Here is a 23,263-nt window from a genome sequence, read left to right on the forward strand (position 1 = left end):
TGTCAGGGCAGAGTGGTCTGGGGTTAGTAGCAGACTGTCAGGGGAGAGTGGTCTGAGGTTAGCAGTAGACTGTCAGGGGAGAGTGGTCTGAGGTTAGTAGTAGACTGTCAGGGGAGAGTGGTCTGAGGTTAGTAGCAGACTGTCAGGGGAGAGTGGTCTGAGGTTAGTAGCAGACTGTCAGGGGAGAGTGGTCTGGGGTTAGCAGTAGACTGTCAGGGGAGAGTGGTCTGGGGTTAGTAGCCAGTGTTAAACTAAAGAAGTGATATTTATATATTATATATTATTTATATATTATATATTAAATATTTTTCTCTTGAATCTCCTGCAGTAGTTTATGGGTGTTAGAACAAACAATGTTCTGTTTTGGTCAATAAATGACTGACACTCTTGAACCTGATAAATTCCCGAACTGTACTGTATATTCAAGTTAATCAATCAATTCAACTCAAGGCATAGTATGACTCAAGGCACACTCTCCCAGTTCATTTAAACAAAAGGAAGAAAGGAAAGAAGTGAAAGAGGGCTTTGTGGACATATACAAATCCCCTCCTGTTAACATTGTGTGTACACAAGAGAAAGCTTATTTGAATTAGGGAAATCTGGCGATTCAAATGGTGACTATTGTACAATACATTGTCCCTGTAAAACCCAATCTATCAGATAAAAACCTGTTTGAGCAGGGGAAAGGAAAGAGATGAGAATCTGAAGAGAGAGAGAGGGAGACGAAGAGCACCTTTACTCGACTGGACGTTTTCCAATTAGGCTGTGGCTCACCAGGAGATCAGTGCTGGGGTAATCCCCATGCTGGATGTGTTTCCAGTATATACAGGCCTAACTATGTGATGGAGAGCCAGCCTGAAGAGACTTAAGGCTGAGAAATGAGAGTGTCATTGTGAGTGATAGAGAGAGTGTGAAATAAAAAAAGGGGGAGATGAGACGAAACATGGCGTGAGATAAAGTGTATTTGTAAGAAGAGAATGAAGGCAAGAGGAGAGGGAGAGGTGGGTTTAGTGCACTGGTATGTGACGTCAGCGGCTCGTTGGATTGAGGTCCTGTGTCCTGCTGATTTTAATCCTGGCTGATTAGGTAACAGAGAGCAAGCGCCTGTGCAAACCCTCTGGGGGAAGAGAGAGAGGAAGTCAAGCATTTAGACAGAAGGAGGTTGTTAAAGCAGGGAAATTTTGCGCCTGGAGAGAAGAGAAAGGGGAACACTTCCCCCTATACCCTCCCCCTCGTTCATCCTAGCTTTCCACTCCAGACCTCTGTGTGTGTGTGTGTGTGTGTGTGTGTGTCTATGGACAACGGATCGACGATGCCCACGAACGGAATTAACAAAGCCTTGAAGCTGCAGTTTGGCCTCATCAACCACGAGAGCCGTTACCTAACGGCCGAGGCCTTCGGCTTCAAGGTGAACGCCTCGGCCTCCAGCATGAAGAAGAAGCAGATCTGGACTCTGGAGCAAGAGGACCAGGACACCCAGGTAGTGTTCCTTCGCAGCCACCTGGGCCGTTACCTGGCCTCCGATAAGGATGGTAAGGTGAGCTGCGGGGCAGAGCAGCCCGACTCGCCCGGCTGCCGCTTCCTGATCGTGGCCCAGTCGGACGGCCGCTGGGCGCTGCAGTCGGAGACATACCTGCGCTTCTTCGGAGGCTCGGCTGACTACCTGTCCTGCTTCGCCCAGGCCATCGGGGAGCCCGAGCTGTGGGCCGTCCACCTGGCCCTCCATCCGCAATCTAGCCTGCTCAGCGTGGCGCGCAAACGCTACGCCCACCTGTTTGCCCGGGAAGGAGAGATTCGGTGGACAGCAACATCCCCTGGGGCTCGGACTCCCTGGTCACCCTGGTATACCTGGAAGGAAAGTACTTCCTGAAGACGTGCGACAGCCGCTTCCTCAGCAACGACGGGAAGCTGGTCAAAGAGAACACCCCCACCACCAGCTTCACCCTGGAGCTCAAGTCAGGCAAGCTGGCCTTCAAGGACTGCGATGGGAAGTACCTGACACCCATGGGCCCGACCGGCACGCTGCGCTCAGGCCGGTGCTCCAAGCCTGGCAAGGATGAGCTGTTTGATCTAGAGGAGAGCCACCCACAAGTCATTTTCCAGGCAGCCAACAAAAGATTTGTCTCCGTCAAACAAGGTAATTATCCAGCCAATGTATATATTTATTGCTAGAATGCACATTATTTAATTGTTTTTGTATAGTCTCTACTGAGATGAAAAATTTGAACTAATTTGATGTATGGACAATATTTGGGGTTGGAAATGTCTTGGGTGATACATTCAATATCCTCTCTGAAGGTGCACATCTAGCTGCAGAAGAATTGAAAAGAATAATGTCAGCAGAACCCCATTAGGCTCACAGTAGGGTTCCCAGGAGATTGCTATCAAATTGACCTGCTATACTTACCTTGGAATCCACCCAGAACGGAGGAAACTAATGTTCTAAATGGCTTTCTATTTTCCATTTAGACGGCAAATGGACTAACCAGGGAGGTTCTGCCTGCTCTATTTTGAGAAAGGAACGGGATGGAGAAAATAGAGTAGGTAGGAACCTAGCTGTGAACCCATTGGGGAAAAAAACAAGTGACATTCTCAGGGAGCTATAGAATTGCTGAACTTTTGAAAGTATTTTATTTTTTGTTCAACGCTTTTAATTGCTAAAAACCTGACATTACATTAAACACACTGCTCTGAGAAGAGTCGAGTACAAATCCATTTGGTTCAGAAAAGAATAAGTCTCATTGTACTGTGCTCAGCACGATCAACCTCCAGTGTAATTGACCTGCAAATCCACACTTCATGCGTTATAGTTGACGTCAAGAAATTCAAAGTAGGAAAATGTTCATGTTTGGATAATTTCCCTGTAGAGGTTGGTTGGTTCTATCACAAGCAAATGGCAGTCCAATAGAATCACCATTAGTTAGCTCAGTGCTGAAGCTCACTTTGTCTTTAGTTACACTCCTCAGCAATTAGATGAAAAGTTCATGCTGTTGAAAGACTCCTTACATCTCCACAATTAGAATCAGAAAATGTGTCTCGGCGCGACAGGATGATGGCATGGTCTTGGGTGCAGCTCTACTCCAGTGAGACGGCTGAGGAGAGGACGGCTCATAGTAATGGCTGGAATGGAGTCAATGGAATGGTATCAACCATATAGAAACCATGTGTTTGATACCATTCCAGACATTATTATGAGCTGTCCTCCCCTCATCAGCCTCCTCTGCTCTACACCCTTAGTGAAGCCTGTGGGTCTGTCTGTCAGTAGCAGGCAGTATATTGAATTCTAATCACAGGTAGGCTCAGTTCAGTCATATTTGTCCATTTCAGAAACAATTCACTCAAGTGAGCATTGAGACATATCTCAAAATACATTAAGCATGCAGTGTAGCAGCCCACTAGGAATGTTAGCCCACATAGGGGAAGGTTCTCTACTCAACGAAAATCAGAAATAAAGTCATCAATTAGGGGATCCAAAAAGATTGTCAGAGACTCTCTCCTGGAAATGTTCAGAAAGAACATTGTGAAAGCATGTGACAAGTGTCAAGTACGGTACAACTGAAGGGCAGCCATGCTTGTCTCCTCGCTCTGCATGGTGCATATGGTCAGTCAGCCATTGGGCGCCATTACGCGTGTCATCCGGGTCGTCATGGTAATGGGCTTTGTCATTTCCACTGTGTGTCCCAGAAGAGATTAGGCAGAGCGCAGGCTGATGACTCCAGGGAGGCAGAGGGGTCCTGCTGGTGCTATCAACTAATTCCCATCAATGGGCATTTCAGGACCACAACCATTCTATTATCAAGCTGAAACTGCCTGATGCTTTATCTGTGGATTGAGAGTGATGAGAGTGAGTGGTTGTAATTGTAATGGGGGCTGAGGTTGTTTGATTGTGGCAGGTAGAGGAAGTCATCTATTAGTCTGGACAGGCAGTGAGAGAGCAGTTAAAATAGGAGAACTAGTCAGACTGATCAGTTACCTACACCCATCATTAGCTCTCGGCAGAGGCTTTCCCTGAGAGAGGAATGAAGGTGGAGAGATCTCCTCTGCTGACAGTGACATACCTAGAGACAGGCCAGCAGGCAAGGAGGACAGGTTAGAAAGAGACCGAAGGGACTTTGGCTGTTTCTGGTCACAGGTATGGATGAAGGGTGTCATTCAGTGAGGGTGTCACCCTGCCACAGCTACATTCACAATGACATAACCTACAAGTACCAAAATTATTTTTATATAGGTTTTATTCATTACAATTTCTCCCAAATTTACTAGGGAGATGCATTCTTCCCTCCCTACCCTGCACAGGCCTCCCCTGGCATGCTATTTCTTATGATTTGGTAAAAATATAGAGGTAAATGTGATTTTAAATTGTACGAGTTCAGGATGATCAGGTTAAATAAAAAAAATAAAAAAATATTTAAAAAATAATGTATGTAGGCTACTGGCTCAAATATTGATCAGGCGTGAAATAGTATATTTGATCGCAAAAAATTAGCACTCAATATTATTCCCAGTTCATTCTACTCTTCCTTTGGTTAAAATGTTCAACAAGTGGCTTTTCAAAATGTCCAATATGGCAACCCAACCCATAATGTTGTGCTTGGTCTCTCTGAAGAGGAGTGTTTTTGCCTGTGGTGTGTTCACTAGGAAACAGATTGAAGCAAACGGGACGAAACTGGGAGAGACTAACCTGAATTTATCCACTAAGAAACTCTCATTTTTGTTTTGCTACAATGTGCACTAATGAATACACCACTGGTGTCTCCTCTCCCCCGACATTTGTTTTAGGAACGAGGCAGGCACCAGAAAGCTGCTTAGTGGGTCCTGTGGTGCAGATTTGCATTGCACCACCGAGGGAATTACAGCAGGCGAATGAGCAGGATGGGTGGAGGGGGGTGTGTGGGATTAGGGTGGTAACAGGCTTAAGAGAAAGGTTGAGGGATATTTCTGTGGTATCTAATTTGAACTCCAGCAATCTGCTATTTAGAGTGCATTCGGAAAGTATTCAGCCCCCTTGACTTTTCCCACATTTTGTTACGTTACAGCCTTATTCTAAAATGTATCAAATTGGTTTTTTTTACTCATCAATCTACACACAATGCAAAAAAAGCAAAAACGGATTTTTTGAAATATTAGCAAATTTATAAAAAATAAATGTATAAAAATACATTTACATAAGTATTCAAACCCTTTACTCAGTACTTTGTTGTAGCACCTTTAGCAGTGATTACAGCCTCAATTCTTCTTGGGTACAAGCTTGGCACACCTGTATTTGGCGAGTTTGTCCCATTCTTCTCTTCAGATCCTCTTAAGCTCAGTCACGTTGGATGGGGATCGTCGCTGCACAGCTATTTTCAGGTCTCTTCAGAGATGTTAGATCGGGTTCAAGTCCCGGCTCTGGCTGGGCCATTCAAGGACATTCCCTATGGGATGTGTGTAGGACAACCCTTAATGTTTAATTAGTACAAATATATATTTTTAAAACTTAATGTCAGTCCCTACGAGATGTGTGTAGGTCAATCTTTAATGTCAGTCCCTACGAGATGTGTGTAGGTCAATCTTTAATGTCAGTCCCTACGAGATGTGTGTAGGTCAATCTTTAATGTCAGTCCCTACGAGATGTGTGTAGGACAATCTTTAATGTCAGTCCCTACGAGATGTGTGTAGGTTTAATGTCAATCTTTTAATGTCAGTCCCTACGAGATGTGTGTAGGTCAATCTTTAATGTCAGTCCCTACGAGATGTGTGTAGGTCAATCTTTAATGTCAGTCAATCTTTAATGTCAGTCCCTACGAGATGTGTGTAGGTCAATCTTTAATGTCAGTCCCTACGAGATGTGTGTAGGTCAATCTTTAATGTCAGTCCCTACGAGATGTGTGTAGGTCAATCTTTAATGTCAGTCCCTACGAGATGTGTGTAGGACAATCTTTAATGTCAGTCCCTACGAGATGTGTGTAGGTCAATCTTTAATGTCAGTCCCTACGAGATGTGTGTAGGACAATCTTTAATGTCAGTCCCTACGAGATGTGTGTAGGTCAATCTTTAATGTCAGTCCCTATGTCAGTCCCTACGAGATGTGTGTAGGTCAATCTTTAATGTCAGTCCCTACGAGATGTGTGTAGGTCAATCTTTAATGTCAGTCCCTAGATGTGTGTAGGTCAATCTTTAATGTCAGATGTGTGTAGGTCAATCTTTAATGTCAGTCCCTACGAGATGTGTGTCAGGACAATCTTTAATGTCAGTCCCTACGAGATGTGTGTAGGACAGTCAATCTTTAATGTCAGTCCCTACGAGATGTGTGTAGGTCAATCTTTAATGTCAGTCCCTACGAGATGTGTGTAGGTCAATCTTTAATGTCAGTCCCTACGAGATGTGTGTAGGTCAATCTTTAATGTCAGTCCCTACGAGATGTGTGTAGGTCAATCTTTAATGTCAGTCCCTACGAGATGTGTGTAGGACAATCTTTAATGTCAGTCCCTACGAGATGTGTGTAGGTCAATCTTTAATGTCAGTCCCTACGAGATGTGTGTAGGTCAATCTTTAATGTCAGTCCCTACGAGATGTGTGTAGGTCAATCTTTAATGTCAGTCCCTACAGATGTTTAATGTCAGTCCCTACGAGATGTGTGTAGGACAATCTTTAATGTCAGTCCCTACGAGATGTGTGTAGGACAATCTTTAATGTCAGTCCCTACGAGATGTGTGTGGGACAATCTTTAATGTCAGTCCCTACGGGATGTGTGTAGGACAATCTTTAATGTCAGTCCCTACGAGATGTGTGTAGGACAATCTTTAATGTCAGTCCCTACGAGATGTGTGTAGGACAATCTTTAATGTCAGTCCCTACGGGATGTGTGTAGGACAATCTTTAATGTCAGTCCCTACGGGATGTGTGTAGGACAATCTTTAATGTCAGTCCCTACGGGATGTGTGTAGGACAATCTTTAATCTCAGTGTGTAGGGTATCTCATGCATCTCATTTTACGGCAAATAGTCTCCCCCACTCCTAGATTTGATGATGTAATTTAACACTAAACTTGATTGAATAATGCTCTAAAGTGAAGGGTTCAGTTTGTAATGTTGCAACATTTAGAAAATGACTATATTTTATACTTTGAAAGCTCAGCAATATATAGCCTTCATTAAAGATGCACTCTCAAAATTCTGTGTCATTTCAGCCAGTAGTTTTAAAAGTGGTGCTCACGAGCCAAAAGTGGGCCCTGTTTTTTGTGTACTACGTCATCAAATTGTGTACTACGTCATCAAATTGTGTACTACGTCATCAAATGGTGTACTACGTCATCAAATTGTGTACTACGTCATCAAATTGTGTACTACGTCATCAAATTGTGTACTACGTCATCAAATTGTGTACTACGTCATCAAATGGTGTACTACGTCATCAAATTGTGTACTACGTCATCAAATTGTGTACTACGTCATCAAATTGTGTACTACGTCATCAAATTGTGTACTACGTCGTCCATTTCATATAATATGTTACATCCTGCAAGCAATTTATATATATATACATTGTGAAAATCGTATGATATGTTACGATTTTATTGTGCTTACGATCCTGGAGGGCATCTTTAATGATGTCGTTGGTGCTTACTTGATATCTATTGTGAATGCTGTGCTTTTCAAACATATTTGTATCCTCAGTCAATATCTATGCCTTTTGGATGATGGGCCATTCCCAACAGTTATTTGGTCGCATCAGGTTTCTCCAAATACACTTCCAGTCCTTCATTTGAGTATTTCTAGAACTGTTGCAGTAGCTGTGCTTCCCTGCAGTACCACATCGGGGAGATATTTCTATTACACAGTGATATTGCACCACTATGGGTGGAGTGAGGGGTCAGTGTTGAAAAGCAAGAGCTGGATTCAGTATTTATTTTCTATCAAATACTTTGGGCTGCGCTTGATTAAGCAAAAGTACAAACCCTGCCCATCTGGCACTCAAGGCAGACTCAATCAAACAATCAAAGCATTTAAAAGCTTTCAAACAGAAATGATTAGAACCCAGGTCTGGAAACATCTGAAGGAACTGCGGGGACACTGGCAAACACCTGGAAACATCTGAAGGAACTGCGGGGACACAAACACACACACACACACACACACACACACACACACACACACACACACACACACACACACACACACACACACACACACACACACACACACACACACACACATACAGAGCCTTCAGAAAGTATTCACTCCCCTTGATTTTTTCCACATGTTGTTGTGTTACCGGCGGAATTTAAGATGGATTATATTGAGATTTTTTTGTCAGTGGCCTACACACAATACCCCATAATGTCAAAGTGGAATTACGTTTTTTGAAATGTTTACAAATTAATTTAAAATTAAACGCTGAAATGTCTTGAGTCAATAAGTATTCAACCCCTTTGTTATGCCTAAATAAGTTCAGGAGTAAAAATGTGCTGAACAAGTCACATGAGTTGCATGGAATCACTCTGTGTGCAATAATAATGTTTAACATTATTTTTAAATGACTGTGTCATTTCTGTACCCCATACATACAATTATCTGTCAGGTCCCTCAGTCGAGCATTGCATTTCAAACATAGATTAAACCACAAAGACCAGGGAGGTTTTCCAATGCCTCACAAAGAAGGACACCTATTGGTAAATTAGTAAAAAATATAAAAAAGTAGACATTGAATATCCCTTTGAGCAAGGTGAAGTTATTAATTACACTTTGGATGGTGTATCAATACACCCAGTCACTACAACGATACAGGTGTCCTTCCTAACTCAGTTGCCAGAGAGGAAGGAAACCGCTCAGGAATTTCACCATGAGGTTAATGTGACGTTAAAACAGTTACAGAGTTTAATGGCTGTGATTAGAGAAAAGTGCAGATGGATCAACAACATTGTTTCTCCACAATACTAACCTTTTTAACATCCTGTTTGCAACAAGGCACTAAAGCAACAAGGCACTAAAGCAACAAGGCACTAAAGCAACAAGGCACTAAAGCACTAAAGTTATACTGCCAAGAAAATATGTCAATACATTTTTTGCCTGAGTACAAAAGTGTTTTATTTGGGGCAAATCCAATACAACACAAGCAGTATCACTCTCCATATTTTGAAGCATAGTGGTGGCTGCATCATGTTATGGGTATGCTTGTAATCGTTAAGAACTGGTTTTTCATGATAAAAACAAACGGAATGGAGGTAAGCACAGGCAAAATCCTAGAGGTAAACTTGCCTTAGAGTGCTTTCTACCAGACACTAGGAGATTAATTTACCTTTCAGCAGGACAATACCACAAAACACAAGGCCAAATCTACACTGGAGATGCTTACCAAGAAGACAGTGAATGTTCCTGAGTGGCCGAGTTACAGTTTTGACATAAATCTACAAAAAAATCTATGACAAGACCTGAAAGTGGTTGTCTAGCAATGACCAACAACCAATTTGTCAGAGCTTGAAGAATTTTGAAAAGATTAATGCTACTGGTGATTCTCTGATCCACCTCTGCGCAGACAACACCATTCTGTATACATCTGCCCCTTCTTTGGACACTGTGCTAATAAATCTTCAAACGAGCTTCAACGTCATACAACACTCCTTCCGTGGCCTCCAACTGCTTTTAAATGCTAGTAAAACTAAGTGCACGCTCTTCAACCGTTCGCTGCCCGCACCCTCCCGCCTGACTAGCATCACTACTCTGGACGGCTCTGACTTAGAATATGTGGACAACTACAAATACCTAGGTGTCTGGTTAGATTGTAAACTGTCCTTCCAGACTCACATTAAGCATCTCCAATCCCAAATTAAATCTAGAATTGGCTTCCTATTTCGCAAACAAAGCCTCCTTCACTCATTCCGCCAAACATACTCTCGTAAAACTGACTATCCTACCAATCCTTGACTTCGGCAATGTCATTTACAAAATAGACCCCAACACTCTACTCAGCAAACTGGATGTAAGTCTATCACAGTGCCATCCATTTTATCACCAAAGCCCCATACACTATCCACCACTGCGACCTCTATGCTCTCGTTGGCTGGCCCTCACTACATATCCACCGCCAAACCCACTGGCTCCAGGTCATCTATAAGTATCTCAGCTTAGTATCTCAACCTTATCTCAGCTCACTGGTCACCATAGCAACACCCACCTGTAGCACGCGCTCCAGCAGGTATAATGCACTGATCATCCCCAAGCCAACACTTCCTTTGGCCGCCTTTCCTTCCAGTTCTCTGCTGCCAATGACTGGAAAGAACTTCAAAAATCACTGAAGCTGGAGTCTTATATCTCACTCTCTAACTTTAAGCATCTGTACATAGATCTTTCAATTTTTCTTTTATTTTGTGTTATTGACTGTACATTTGTTTATGTGTAACTCTGTGCTGTTGTTTTTGTCGTACTGCTATGCTTTATCTTGGCCAGGTTGCAGTTGTAAATGAGACCTTGTTCTCAACTGGCCTACCTGGTTAAATCAAATAAATAAATACAAAATGGTGCACAATCCAGGTGTGGAAAGCACTTAGAGACTTACCCAGAAAGCCTCACAGCTGTAATCGCTGCCAAACATGCAGAATTGACTCGGGGATGTGAATACTTATGTAAATTAGATAATTCTGTATTTCATTTTCAATACATTTGAAAAAATGTCAAAAACATGTTTTCACTTAGTCATTATGGTGTATTGTGTGTAGATGGGTGAGAAAATGTTTAATGCATTTCAAATTCAGGCTGTAACATAACAAATTGTGGAATATGTTGAGGGGTGGGAATAATTTCGGAAGGCGCTGTACATAGGCCTACAGTACATGTGTTACCCAACATGTCATCGTGGCACCCAGAACCTAATCCCGCATGTGCACTGCTTCGTCTGTCACAACACAACCAGACATGGTAGTTTAATTATGTTTTTAATCACAATGTAAGTGTCACAACTTGCGGTCACCTCGGGACAGGTGTAATCTGCTGTGTGAGATAAACTGGCAGGATAAGACAGGACGTGCAAATGACAGGCTCATCCGAGCAGCGGGATACCTCGAGGCAAGGCGGTGCCAAGGTCAACTCTCACACCACCTCTCCTATGGTCGTGTTCATTAGGGCATGCAATGCAATGTTTCATTCAGTCTTATCCCGTTTAGTGCCTATTGAACACCACCCTGGTCCTCGCACATCCAGGGACTTCCTCTTTGGACGTTCAAACCTCAGGGAGATCCCAAATCAGGAGGAAATGCATGCTGTGTGTAGAGGCCAGGAGTTTTTCCTGTCCACATGACCTAATTAGAAGATAACTCCTGGTCCTAGTTTTAGGCTTTATCTATGGCCCAGAGTTTTAGGCTATATATATGGCCGAGAGTTTTAGGCTATATCTATGGCCCAGGGTTTTAGGCTATATCTATGGCCCAGGGTTTTAGGCTTTACCTATGGCCCAGAGTTTTAGGCTTTATCTATGGCCCTGAGTTTTAGGCTTTATCTATGGCCCAGAGTTTTAGGCTTTATCTATGGCCCAGAGTTTTAGGCTATATCTTTGGCCCAGAGTTTTAGGCTTTATCTATGGCCCACAGTTTTAGGCTATATCTATGGCCCTGAGTTTTAGGCTTTATCTATGTCCCACAGTTTTAGGCTATATCTATGGCCCAGAGTTTTAGGCTATATCTATGGCCCACAGTTTTAGGCTATATCTATGGCCCAGAGTTTTAGGCTTTATATATGGCCCAGAGTTTTAGGCTATAACTATGGCCCAAAGTTTTAGGCTTTATCTATGGCCCAGAGGTTTAGGCTATATATCTATGGGCCAGGGTTTTAGGCTCTATCTATGGCCAGGGTTTTAGGCTATATCTATGACCAGGGTTTTAGGCTTTATCTATGGCCCAGAGTTTTAGGCTTTATCTATGGCCAGGGTTTTAGGCTTTATCTATGGCCAGGGTTTTAGGCTATATCTATGGCCAGGTTTTTAGGCTATATCTATGGCCCAAAGTTTTAGGCTTTATCTATGGCCCAGAGTTTTAGGCTTTATCTATGGCCAGGGTTTTAGGCTATATCTATGGCCAGGGTTTTAGGATATATCTATGGCCAGGGTTTTAGGATATATCTATGGCCCAGAGTTTTAGGCTTTATCTATGGCCCAGAGTTTTAGGCTTTATCTATGGCCAGGGTTTTAGGATATATCTATGGCCAGGGTTTTAGGCTATATCTATGGCCAGGGTTTTAGACTATATCTATGGCCAGGGTTTTAGGCTATATCTATGGCCAGGGTTTTAGGATATATCTATGGCCAGGGTTTTAGGCTTTATCTATGGCCAGGGTTTTAGGCTATATCTATGGCCAGGGTTTTAGGCTATATCTATGGACCAGGGTTTTAGGCTTTATCTATGGCCAGGGTTTTAGGCTTTATCTATGGCCAGGGTTTTAGGCTATATCTATGGCCAGGGTTTTAGGATATATCTATGGCCAGGGTTTTAGGCTATATCTATGGCCCAGAGTTTTAGGCTTTATCTATGGCCCAGAGTTTTAGGCTTTATCTATGGCCAGGGTTTTAGGCTATATCTATGGCCAGGGTTTTAGGATATATCTATGGCCAGGGTTTTAGGATATATCTATGGCCCAGAGTTTTAGGCTTTATCTATGGCCCAGAGTTTTAGGCTTTATCTATGGCCCAGAGTTTTAGGCTATATCTATGGCCCAGAGTTTTAGGCTATATCTATGGCCAGGGTTTTAGGCTATATCTATGGCCCAGAGTTTTAGGCTATATCTATGGCCCAGAGTTTTAGGCTTTATCTATGGCCCAGAGTTTTAGGCTATATCTATGGCCCAGAGTTTTAGGCTATATCTATGGCCCAGAGTTTTAGGCTTTATCTATGGCCCAGAGTTTTAGGCTATATCTATGGCCCAGAGTTTTAGGCTATATCTATGGCCAGGGTTTTAGGCTATATCTATGGCCCAGAGTTTTAGGCTTTATCTATGGCCCAGAGTTTTAGGCTATATCTATGGCCCAGAGTTTTAGGCTATATCTATGGCCCAGAGTTTTAGGCTATATCTATGGCCCAGAGTTTTAGGCTTTATCTATGGCCCAGAGTTTTAGGCTTTATCTATGGCCAGGGTTTTAGGCTATATCTATGGCCAGGGTTTTAGGATATATCTATGGCCAGGGTTTTAGGATATATCTATGGCCCAGAGTTTTAGGCTTTATCTATGGCCCAGAGTTTTAGGCTTTATCTATGGCCAGGGTTTTAGGATATATCTATGGCCAGGGTTTTAGGCTATATCTATGGCCAGGGTTTTAGACTATATCTATGGCCAGGGTTTTAGGCTATATCTATGGCCAGGGTTTTAGGATATATCTATGGCCAGGGTTTTAGGCTTTATCTATGGCCAGGGTTTTAGGCTATATCTATGGCCAGGGTTTTAGGCTATATCTATGGGCCAGGGTTTTAGGCTTTATCTATGGCCAGGGTTTTAGGCTTTATCTATGGCCAGGGTTTTAGGCTATATCTATGGCCAGGGTTTTAGGATATATCTATGGCCAGGGTTTTAGGCTATATATATGGCCCAGAGTTTTAGGCTTTATCTATGGCCCAGAGTTTTAGGCTTTATCTATGGCCAGGGTTTTAGGCTATATCTATGGCCAGGGTTTTAGGATATATCTATGGCCAGGGTTTTAGGATATATCTATGGCCCAGAGTTTTAGGCTTTATCTATGGCCCAGAGTTTTAGGCTTTATCTATGGCCAGGGTTTTAGGCTAAATCTATGGCCAGGGTTTTAGACTATATCTATGGCCCAGAGTTTTAGGCTTTATCTATGGCCCAGAGTTTTAGGCTATATCTATGGCCCAGAGTTTTAGGCTATATCTATGGCCAGGGTTTTAGGCTATATCTATGGCCCAGAGTTTTAGGCTATATCTATGGCCCAGAGTTTTAGGCTTTATCTATGGCCCAGAGTTTTAGGCTATATCTATGGCCCAGAGTTTTAGGCTATATCTATGGCCCAGAGTTTTAGGCTATATCTATGGCCCAGAGTTTTAGGCTATATCTATGGCCCAGAGTTTTAGGCTATATCTATGGCCCAGAGTTTTAGGCTTTATCTATGGCCCAGAGTTTTAGGCTATATCTATGGCCCAGAGTTTTAGGCTATATCTATGGCCCAGAGTTTTAGGCTATATCTATGGCCCAGAGTTTTAGGCTATATCTATGGCCAGGGTTTTAGGCTATATCTATGGCCCAGGGTTTTAGGCTATATCTATGGCCAGGGTTTTAGGCTATATCTATGGCCCAGAGTTTTAGGCTTTATCTATGGCCCAGAGTTTTAGGCTTTATCTACGGCCAGGGTTTTAGGATATATCTATGGCCCAGAGTTTTAGGCTATATATATGGCCCAGAGTTTTAGGCTATATCTATGGCCCAGAGTTTTAGGCTTTATCTATGGCCAGGGTTTTAGGCTATATCTATGGCCAGGTTTTTAGGCTATATCTATGGCCCAGAGTTTTAGGCTTTATCTATGGCCCAGAGTTTTAGGCTTTATCTATGGCCAGGGTTTTAGGCTATATCTATGGCCAGGGTTTTAGGATATATCTATGGCCAGGGTTTTAGGATATATCTATGGCCCAGAGTTTTAGGCTTTATCTATGGCCCAGAGTTTTAGGCTTTATCTATGGCCAGGGTTTTAGGATATATCTATGGCCAGGGTTTTAGGCTATATCTATGGCCAGGGTTTTAGACTATATCTATGGCCAGGGTTTTAGGCTATATCTATGGCCAGGGTTTTAGGATATATCTATGGCCAGGGTTTTAGGCTTTATCTATGGCCAGGGTTTTAGGCTATATCTATGGCCAGGGTTTTAGGCTATATCTATGGACCAGGGTTTTAGGCTTTATCTATGGCCAGGGTTTTAGGCTTTATCTATGGCCAGGGTTTTAGGCTATATCTATGGCCAGGGTTTTAGGATATATCTATGGCCAGGGTTTTAGGCTATATCTATGGCCCAGAGTTTTAGGCTTTATCTATGGCCCAGAGTTTTAGGCTTTATCTATGGCCAGGGTTTTAGGCTATATCTATGGCCAGGGTTTTAGGATATATCTATGGCCAGGGTTTTAGGATATATCTATGGCCCAGAGTTTTAGGCTTTATCTATGGCCCAGAGTTTTAGGCTTTATCTATGGCCCAGAGTTTTAGGCTATATCTATGGCCCAGAGTTTTAGGCTATATCTATGGCCAGGGTTTTAGGCTATATCTATGGCCCAGAGTTTTAGGCTATATCTATGGCCCAGAGTTTTAGGCTTTATCTATGGCCCAGAGTTTTAGGCTATATCTATGGCCCAGAGTTTTAGGCTATATCTATGGCCCAGAGTTTTAGGCTTTATCTATGGCCCAGAGTTTTAGGCTATATCTATGGCCCAGAGTTTTAGGCTATATCTATGGCCAGGGTTTTAGGCTATATCTATGGCCCAGAGTTTTAGGCTTTATCTATGGCCCAGAGTTTTAGGCTATATCTATGGCCCAGAGTTTTAGGCTATATCTATGGCCCAGAGTTTTAGGCTATATCTATGGCCCAGAGTTTTAGGCTTTATCTATGGCCCAGAGTTTTAGGCTATATCTATGGCCCAGAGTTTTAGGCTATATCTATGGCCCAGAGTTTTAGGCTTTATCTATGGCCCAGAGTTTTAGGCTATATCTATGGCCCAGAGTTTTAGGCTATATCTATGGCCAGGGTTTTAGGCTATATCTATGGCCCAGAGTTTTAGGCTATATCTATGGCCCAGACTTTTAGGCTTTATCTATGGCCCAGAGTTTTAGGCTATATCTATGGCCCAGAGTTTTAGGCTATATCTATGGCCCAGAGTTTTAGGCTATATCTATGGCCCAGAGTTTTAGGCTATATCTATGGCCCAGAGTTTTAGGCTATATCTATGGCCCAGAGTTTTAGGCTATATCTATGGCCCAGAGTTTTAGGCTATATCTATGGCCCGGAGTTTTAGGCTATATCTATGGCCCAGAGTTTTAGGCTATATCTATGGCCAGGGTTTTAGGCTATATCTATGGCCCAGAGTTTTAGGCTTTATCTATGGCCCAGAGTTTTAGGCTATATCTATGGCCCAGAGTTTTAGGCTATATCTATGGCCCAGAGTTTTAGGCTATATCTATGGCCCAGAGTTTTAGGCTTTATCTATGGGCCAGGGTTTTAGGCTTTTTCTATGGCCCAGAGTTTTAGGCTATATCTATGGCCCAGGGTTTTAGGCTTTATCTATGGCCCAGAGTTTTAGGCTATATATATGGCCCAGAGTTTTAGGCTATATCTATGGCCCAGAGTTTTAGGCTATATCTATGGCCCAGAGTTTTAGGCTATATCTATGGCCCAGAGTTTTAGGCTATATCTATGGCCCAGAGTTTTAGGCTATATCTATGGCCCAGAGTTTTAGGCTATATCTATGGCCAGGGTTTTAAGCTATATCTATGGCCCAGAGTTTTAGGCTATATCTATGGCCCAGAGTTTTAGGCTTTATCTATGGGCCAGGGTTTTAGGCTTTTTCTATGGCCCAGAGTTTTAGGCTTTATCTATGGCCAGGGTTTTAGGATATATCTATGGCCAGGGTTTTAGGCTATATCTATGGCCAGGGTTTTAGACTATATCTATGGCCAGGGTTTTAGGCTATATCTATGGCCAGGGTTTTAGGATATATCTATGACCAGGGTTTTAGGCTTTATCTATGGCCAGGGTTTTAGGCTATATCTATGGCCAGGGTTTTAGGCTATATCTATGGACCAGGGTTTTAGGCTTTATCTATGGCCAGGGTTTTAGGCTTTATCTATGGCCAGGGTTTTAGGCTATATCTATGGCCCAGAGTTTTAGGCTATATCTATGGCCCAGAGTTTTAGGCTTTATCTATGGCCCAGAGTTTTAGGCTATATCTATGGCCCAGAGTTTTAGGCTATATCTATGGCCCAGAGTTTTAGGCTATATCTATGGCCCAGAGTTTTAGGCTATATCTATGGCCCAGAGTTTTAGGCTATATCTATGGCCCAGAGTTTTAGGCTTTATCTATGGCCCAGAGTTTTAGGCTATATCTATGGCCCAGAGTTTTAGGCTATATCTATGGCCCAGAGTTTTAGGCTATATCTATGGCCCAGAGTTTTAGGCTATATCTATGGCCAGGGTTTTAGGCTATATCTATGGCCCAGGGTTTTAGGCTATATCTATGGCCAGGGTTTTAGGCTATATCTATGGCCCAGAGTTTTAGGCTTTATCTATGGCCCAGAGTTTTAGGCTTTATCTACGGCCAGGGTTTTAGGATATATCTATGGCCCAGAGTTTTAGGCTATATATATGGCCCAGAGTTTTAGGCTATATCTATGGCCCAGAGTTTTAGGCTTTATCTATGGCCAGGGTTTTAGGCTATATCTATGGCCAGGTTTTTAGGCTATATCTATGGCCCAGAGTTTTAGGCTTTATCTATGGCCCAGAGTTTTAGGCTTTATCTATGGCCAGGGTTTTAGGCTATATCTATGGCCAGGGTTTTAGGATATATCTATGGCCAGGGTTTTAGGATATATCTATGGCCCAGAGTTTTAGGCTTTATCTATGGCCCAGAGTTTTAGGCTTTATCTATGGCCAGGGTTTTAGGATATATCTATGGCCAGGGTTTTAGGCTATATCTATGGCCAGGGTTTTAGACTATATCTATGGCCAGGGTTTTAGGCTATATCTATGGCCAGGGTTTTAGGATATATCTATGGCCAGGGTTTTAGGCTTTATCTATGGCCAGGGTTTTAGGCTATATCTATGGCCAGGGTTTTAGGCTATATCTATGGACCAGGGTTTTAGGCTTTATCTATGGCCAGGGTTTTAGGCTTTATCTATGGCCAGGGTTTTAGGCTATATCTATGGCCAGGGTTTTAGGATATATCTATGGCCAGGGTTTTAGGCTATATCTATGGCCCAGAGTTTTAGGCTTTATCTATGGCCCAGAGTTTTAGGCTTTATCTATGGCCAGGGTTTTAGGCTATATCTATGGCCAGGGTTTTAGGATATATCTATGGCCAGGGTTTTAGGATATATCTATGGCCCAGAGTTTTAGGCTTTATCTATGGCCCAGAGTTTTAGGCTTTATCTATGGCCCAGAGTTTTAGGCTATATCTATGGCCCAGAGTTTTAGGCTATATCTATGGCCAGGGTTTTAGGCTATATCTATGGCCCAGAGTTTTAGGCTATATCTATGGCCCAGAGTTTTAGGCTTTATCTATGGCCCAGAGTTTTAGGCTATATCTATGGCCCAGAGTTTTAGGCTATATCTATGGCCCAGAGTTTTAGGCTTTATCTATGGCCCAGAGTTTTAGGCTATATCTATGGCCCAGAGTTTTAGGCTATATCTATGGCCAGGGTTTTAGGCTATATCTATGGCCCAGAGTTTTAGGCTTTATCTATGGCCCAGAGTTTTAGGCTATATCTATGGCCCAGAGTTTTAGGCTATATCTATGGCCCAGAGTTTTAGGCTATATCTATGGCCCAGAGTTTTAGGCTTTATCTATGGCCCAGAGTTTTAGGCTATATCTATGGCCCAGAGTTTTAGGCTATATCTATGGCCCAGAGTTTTAGGCTTTATCTATGGCCCAGAGTTTTAGGCTATATCTATGGCCCAGAGTTTTAGGCTATATCTATGGCCAGGGTTTTAGGCTATATCTATGGCCCAGAGTTTTAGGCTATATCTATGGCCCAGACTTTTAGGCTTTATCTATGGCCCAGAGTTTTAGGCTATATCTATGGCCCAGAGTTTTAGGCTATATCTATGGCCCAGAGTTTTAGGCTATATCTATGGCCCAGAGTTTTAGGCTATATCTATGGCCCAGAGTTTTAGGCTATATCTATGGCCCAGAGTTTTAGGCTATATCTATGGCCCAGAGTTTTAGGCTATATCTATGGCCCGGAGTTTTAGGCTATATCTATGGCCCAGAGTTTTAGGCTATATCTATGGCCAGGGTTTTAGGCTATATCTATGGCCCAGAGTTTTAGGCTTTATCTATGGCCCAGAGTTTTAGGCTATATCTATGGCCCAGAGTTTTAGGCTATATCTATGGCCCAGAGTTTTAGGCTATATCTATGGCCCAGAGTTTTAGGCTTTATCTATGGGCCAGGGTTTTAGGCTTTTCTATGGCCCAGAGTTTTAGGCTATATCTATGGCCCAGGGTTTTAGGCTTTATCTATGGCCCAGAGTTTTAGGCTATATATATGGCCCAGAGTTTTAGGCTATATCTATGGCCCAGAGTTTTAGGCTATATCTATGGCCCAGAGTTTTAGGCTATATCTATGGCCCAGAGTTTTAGGCTATATCTATGGCCCAGAGTTTTAGGCTATATCTATGGCCCAGAGTTTTAGGCTATATCTATGGCCAGGGTTTTAAGCTATATCTATGGCCCAGAGTTTTAGGCTATATCTATGGCCCAGAGTTTTAGGCTTTATCTATGGGCCAGGGTTTTAGGCTTTTTCTATGGCCCAGAGTTTTAGGCTTTATCTATGGCCAGGGTTTTAGGATATATCTATGGCCAGGGTTTTAGGCTATATCTATGGCCAGGGTTTTAGACTATATCTATGGCCAGGGTTTTAGGCTATATCTATGGCCAGGGTTTTAGGATATATCTATGACCAGGGTTTTAGGCTTTATCTATGGCCAGGGTTTTAGGCTATATCTATGGCCAGGGTTTTAGGCTATATCTATGGACCAGGGTTTTAGGCTTTATCTATGGCCAGGGTTTTAGGCTTTATCTATGGCCAGGGTTTTAGGCTATATCTATGGCCAGGGTTTTAGGATATATCTATGGCCAGGGTTTTAGGCTATATCTATGGCCCAGAGTTTTAGGCTTTATCTATGGCCCAGAGTTTTAGGCTTTATCTATGGCCAGGGTTTTAGGCTATATCTATGGCCAGGGTTTTAGGATATATCTATGGCCAGGGTTTTAGGATATATCTATGGCCCAGAGTTTTAGGCTTTATCTATGGCCCAGAGTTTTAGGCTTTATCTATGGCCCAGAGTTTTAGGCTATATCTATGGCCCAGAGTTTTAGGCTATATCTATGGCCAGGGTTTTAGGCTTTTTCTATGGTCCAGAGTTTTAGGCTATATCTATGGCCCAGAGTTTTAGGCTTTATCTATGGCCCAGAGTTTTAGGCTATATCTATGGCCCAGAGTTTTAGGCTATATCTATGGCCCAGAGTTTTAGGCTTTATCTATGGCCCAGAGTTTTAGGCTATATCTATGGCCCAGAGTTTTAGGCTATATCTATGGCCAGGGTTTTAGGCTATATCTATGGCCCAGAGTTTTAGGCTTTATCTATGGCCCAGAGTTTTAGGCTATATCTATGGCCCAGAGTTTTAGGCTATATCTATGGCCCAGAGTTTTAGGCTATATCTATGGCCCAGAGTTTTAGGCTTTATCTATGGCCCAGAGTTTTAGGCTATATCTATGGCCCAGAGTTTTAGGCTATATCTATGGCCCAGAGTTTTAGGCTTTATCTATGGCCCAGAGTTTTAGGCTATATCTATGGCCCAGAGTTTTAGGCTATATCTATGGCCAGGGTTTTAGGCTATATCTATGGCCCAGAGTTTTAGGCTATATCTATGGCCCAGAGTTTTAGGCTTTATCTATGGCCCAGAGTTTTAGGCTATATCTATGGCCCAGAGTTTTAGGCTATATCTATGGCCCAGAGTTTTAGGCTATATCTATGGCCCAGAGTTTTAGGCTATATCTATGGCCCAGAGTTTTAGGCTATATCTATGGCCCAGAGTTTTAGGCTATATCTATGGCCCAGAGTTTTAGGCTATATCTATGGCCAGGGTTTTAGGCTATATCTATGGCCCAGGGTTTTAGGCTATATCTATGGCCAGGGTTTTAGGCTATATCTATGGCCCAGAGTTTTAGGCTTTATCTATGGCCCAGAGTTTTAGGCTTTATCTACGGCCAGGGTTTTAGGACATATCTATGGCCCAGAGTTTTAGGCTATATATATGGCCCAGAGTTTTAGGCTATATCTATGGCCCAGAGTTTTAGGCTTTATCTATGGCCAGGGTTTTAGGCTATATCTATGGCCAGGTTTTTAGGCTATATCTATGGCCCAGAGTTTTAGGATTTATCTATGGCCCAGAGTTTTAGGCTTTATCTATGGCCAGGGTTTTAGGCTATATCTATGGCCAGGGTTTTAGGATATATCTATGGCCAGGGTTTTAGGATATATCTATGGCCCAGAGTTTTAGGCTTTATCTATGGCCCAGAGTTTTAGGCTTTATCTATGGCCAGGGTTTTAGGATATATCTATGGCCAGGGTTTTAGGCTATATCTATGGCCAGGGTTTTAGACTATATCTATGGCCAGGGTTTTAGGCTATATCTATGGCCAGGGTTTTAGGATATATCTATGGCCAGGGTTTTAGGCTTTATCTATGGCCAGGGTTTTAGGCTATATCTATGGCCAGGGTTTTAGGCTATATCTATGGACCAGGGTTTTAGGCTTTATCTATGGCCAGGGTTTTAGGCTTTATCTATGGCCAGGGTTTTAGGCTATATCTATGGCCAGGGTTTTAGGATATATCTATGGCCAGGGTTTTAGGCTATATCTATGGCCCAGAGTTTTAGGCTTTATCTATGGCCCAGAGTTTTAGGCTTTATCTATGGCCAGGGTTTTAGGCTATATCTATGGCCAGGGTTTTAGGATATATCTATGGCCAGGGTTTTAGGATATATCTATGGCCCAGAGTTTTAGGCTTTATCTATGGCCCAGAGTTTTAGGCTTTATCTATGGCCCAGAGTTTTAGGCTATATCTATGGCCCAGAGTTTTAGGCTATATCTATGGCCAGGGTTTTAGGCTATATCTATGGCCCAGAGTTTTAGGCTATATCTATGGCCCAGAGTTTTCTATGGCTTTATCTATGGCCCAGAGTTTTAGGCTATATCTATGGCCCAGAGTTTTAGGCTATATCTATGGCCCAGAGTTTTAGGCTTTATCTATGGCCCAGAGTTTTAGGCTATATCTATGGCCCAGAGTTTTAGGCTATATCTATGGCCAGGGTTTTAGGCTATATCTATGGCCCAGAGTTTTAGGCTTTATCTATGGCCCAGAGTTTTAGGCTATATCTATGGCCCAGAGTTTTAGGCTATATCTATGGCCCAGAGTTTTAGGCTATATCTATGGCCCAGAGTTTTAGGCTTTATCTATGGCCCAGAGTTTTAGGCTATATCTATGGCCCAGAGTTTTAGGCTATATCTATGGCCCAGAGTTTTAGGCTTTATCTATGGCCCAGAGTTTTAGGCTATATCTATGGCCCAGAGTTTTAGGCTATATCTATGGCCAGGGTTTTAGGCTATATCTATGGCCCAGAGTTTTAGGCTATATCTATGGCCCAGAGTTTTAGGCTTTATCTATGGCCCAGAGTTTTAGGCTATATCTATGGCCCAGAGTTTTAGGCTATATCTATGGCCCAGAGTTTTAGGCTATATCTATGGCCCAGAGTTTTAGGCTATATCTATGGCCCAGAGTTTTAGGCTATATCTATGGCCCAGAGTTTTAGGCTATATCTATGGCCCAGAGTTTTAGGCTATATCTATGGCCCAGAGTTTTAGGCTATATCTATGGCCCAGAGTTTTAGGCTATATCTATGGCCAGGGTTTTAGGCTATATCTATGGCCCAGAGTTTTAGGCTTTATCTATGGCCCAGAGTTTTAGGCTATATCTATGGCCCAGAGTTTTAGGCTATATCTATGGCCCAGAGTTTTAGGCTATATCTATGGCCCAGAGTTTTAGGCTTTATCTATGGGCCAGGGTTTTAGGCTTTTTCTATGGCCCAGAGTTTTAGGCTTTATCTATGGCCAGGGTTTTAGGATATATCTATGGCCAGGGTTTTAGGCTTTATCTATGGCCAGGGTTTTAGGCTTTATCTATGGCCAGTGTTTTAGGCTATATCTATGGCCAGGGTTTTAGGATATATCTATGGCCAGGGTTTTAGGCTATATCTATGGCCCAGAGTTTTAGGCTTTATCTATGGCCCAGAGTTTTAGGCTTTATCTATGGCCAGGGTTTTAGGCTATATCTATGGCCAGGGTTTTAGGATATATCTATGGCCAGGGTTTTAGGATATATCTATGGCCCAGAGTTTTAGGCTTTATCTATGGCCCAGAGTTTTAGGCTTTATCTATGGCCCAGAGTTTTAGGCTATATCTATGGCCCAGAGTTTTAGGCTTTATCTATGGCCCAGAGTTTTAGGCTATATCTATGGCCCAGAGTTTTAGGCT

At 42.7% G+C, this 23,263-nt stretch overlaps 1 protein-coding gene across 1 annotated transcript in view; it reads left to right on the forward strand.

Moving 5' to 3' along the window:
* Positions 1-1,078: 1,078 nt before the first annotated feature.
* Positions 1,079-23,263, forward strand: part of LOC115119710 (fascin-2-like) — a 41,289-nt gene continuing 19,104 nt past the window's right edge. The window contains 2 exon segments of the mRNA XM_065010669.1: positions 1,079-1,793; positions 1,796-2,137. Of these exon segments, the coding sequence (XP_064866741.1) occupies positions 1,295-1,793; positions 1,796-2,137 (841 nt within the window). The 5' untranslated portion in view covers positions 1,079-1,294.

This window comes from Oncorhynchus nerka, linkage group LG26 (assembly GCF_034236695.1).
Source record: "Oncorhynchus nerka isolate Pitt River linkage group LG26, Oner_Uvic_2.0, whole genome shotgun sequence".
NCBI classification, from domain to species: domain Eukaryota; kingdom Metazoa; phylum Chordata; class Actinopteri; order Salmoniformes; family Salmonidae; genus Oncorhynchus; species Oncorhynchus nerka.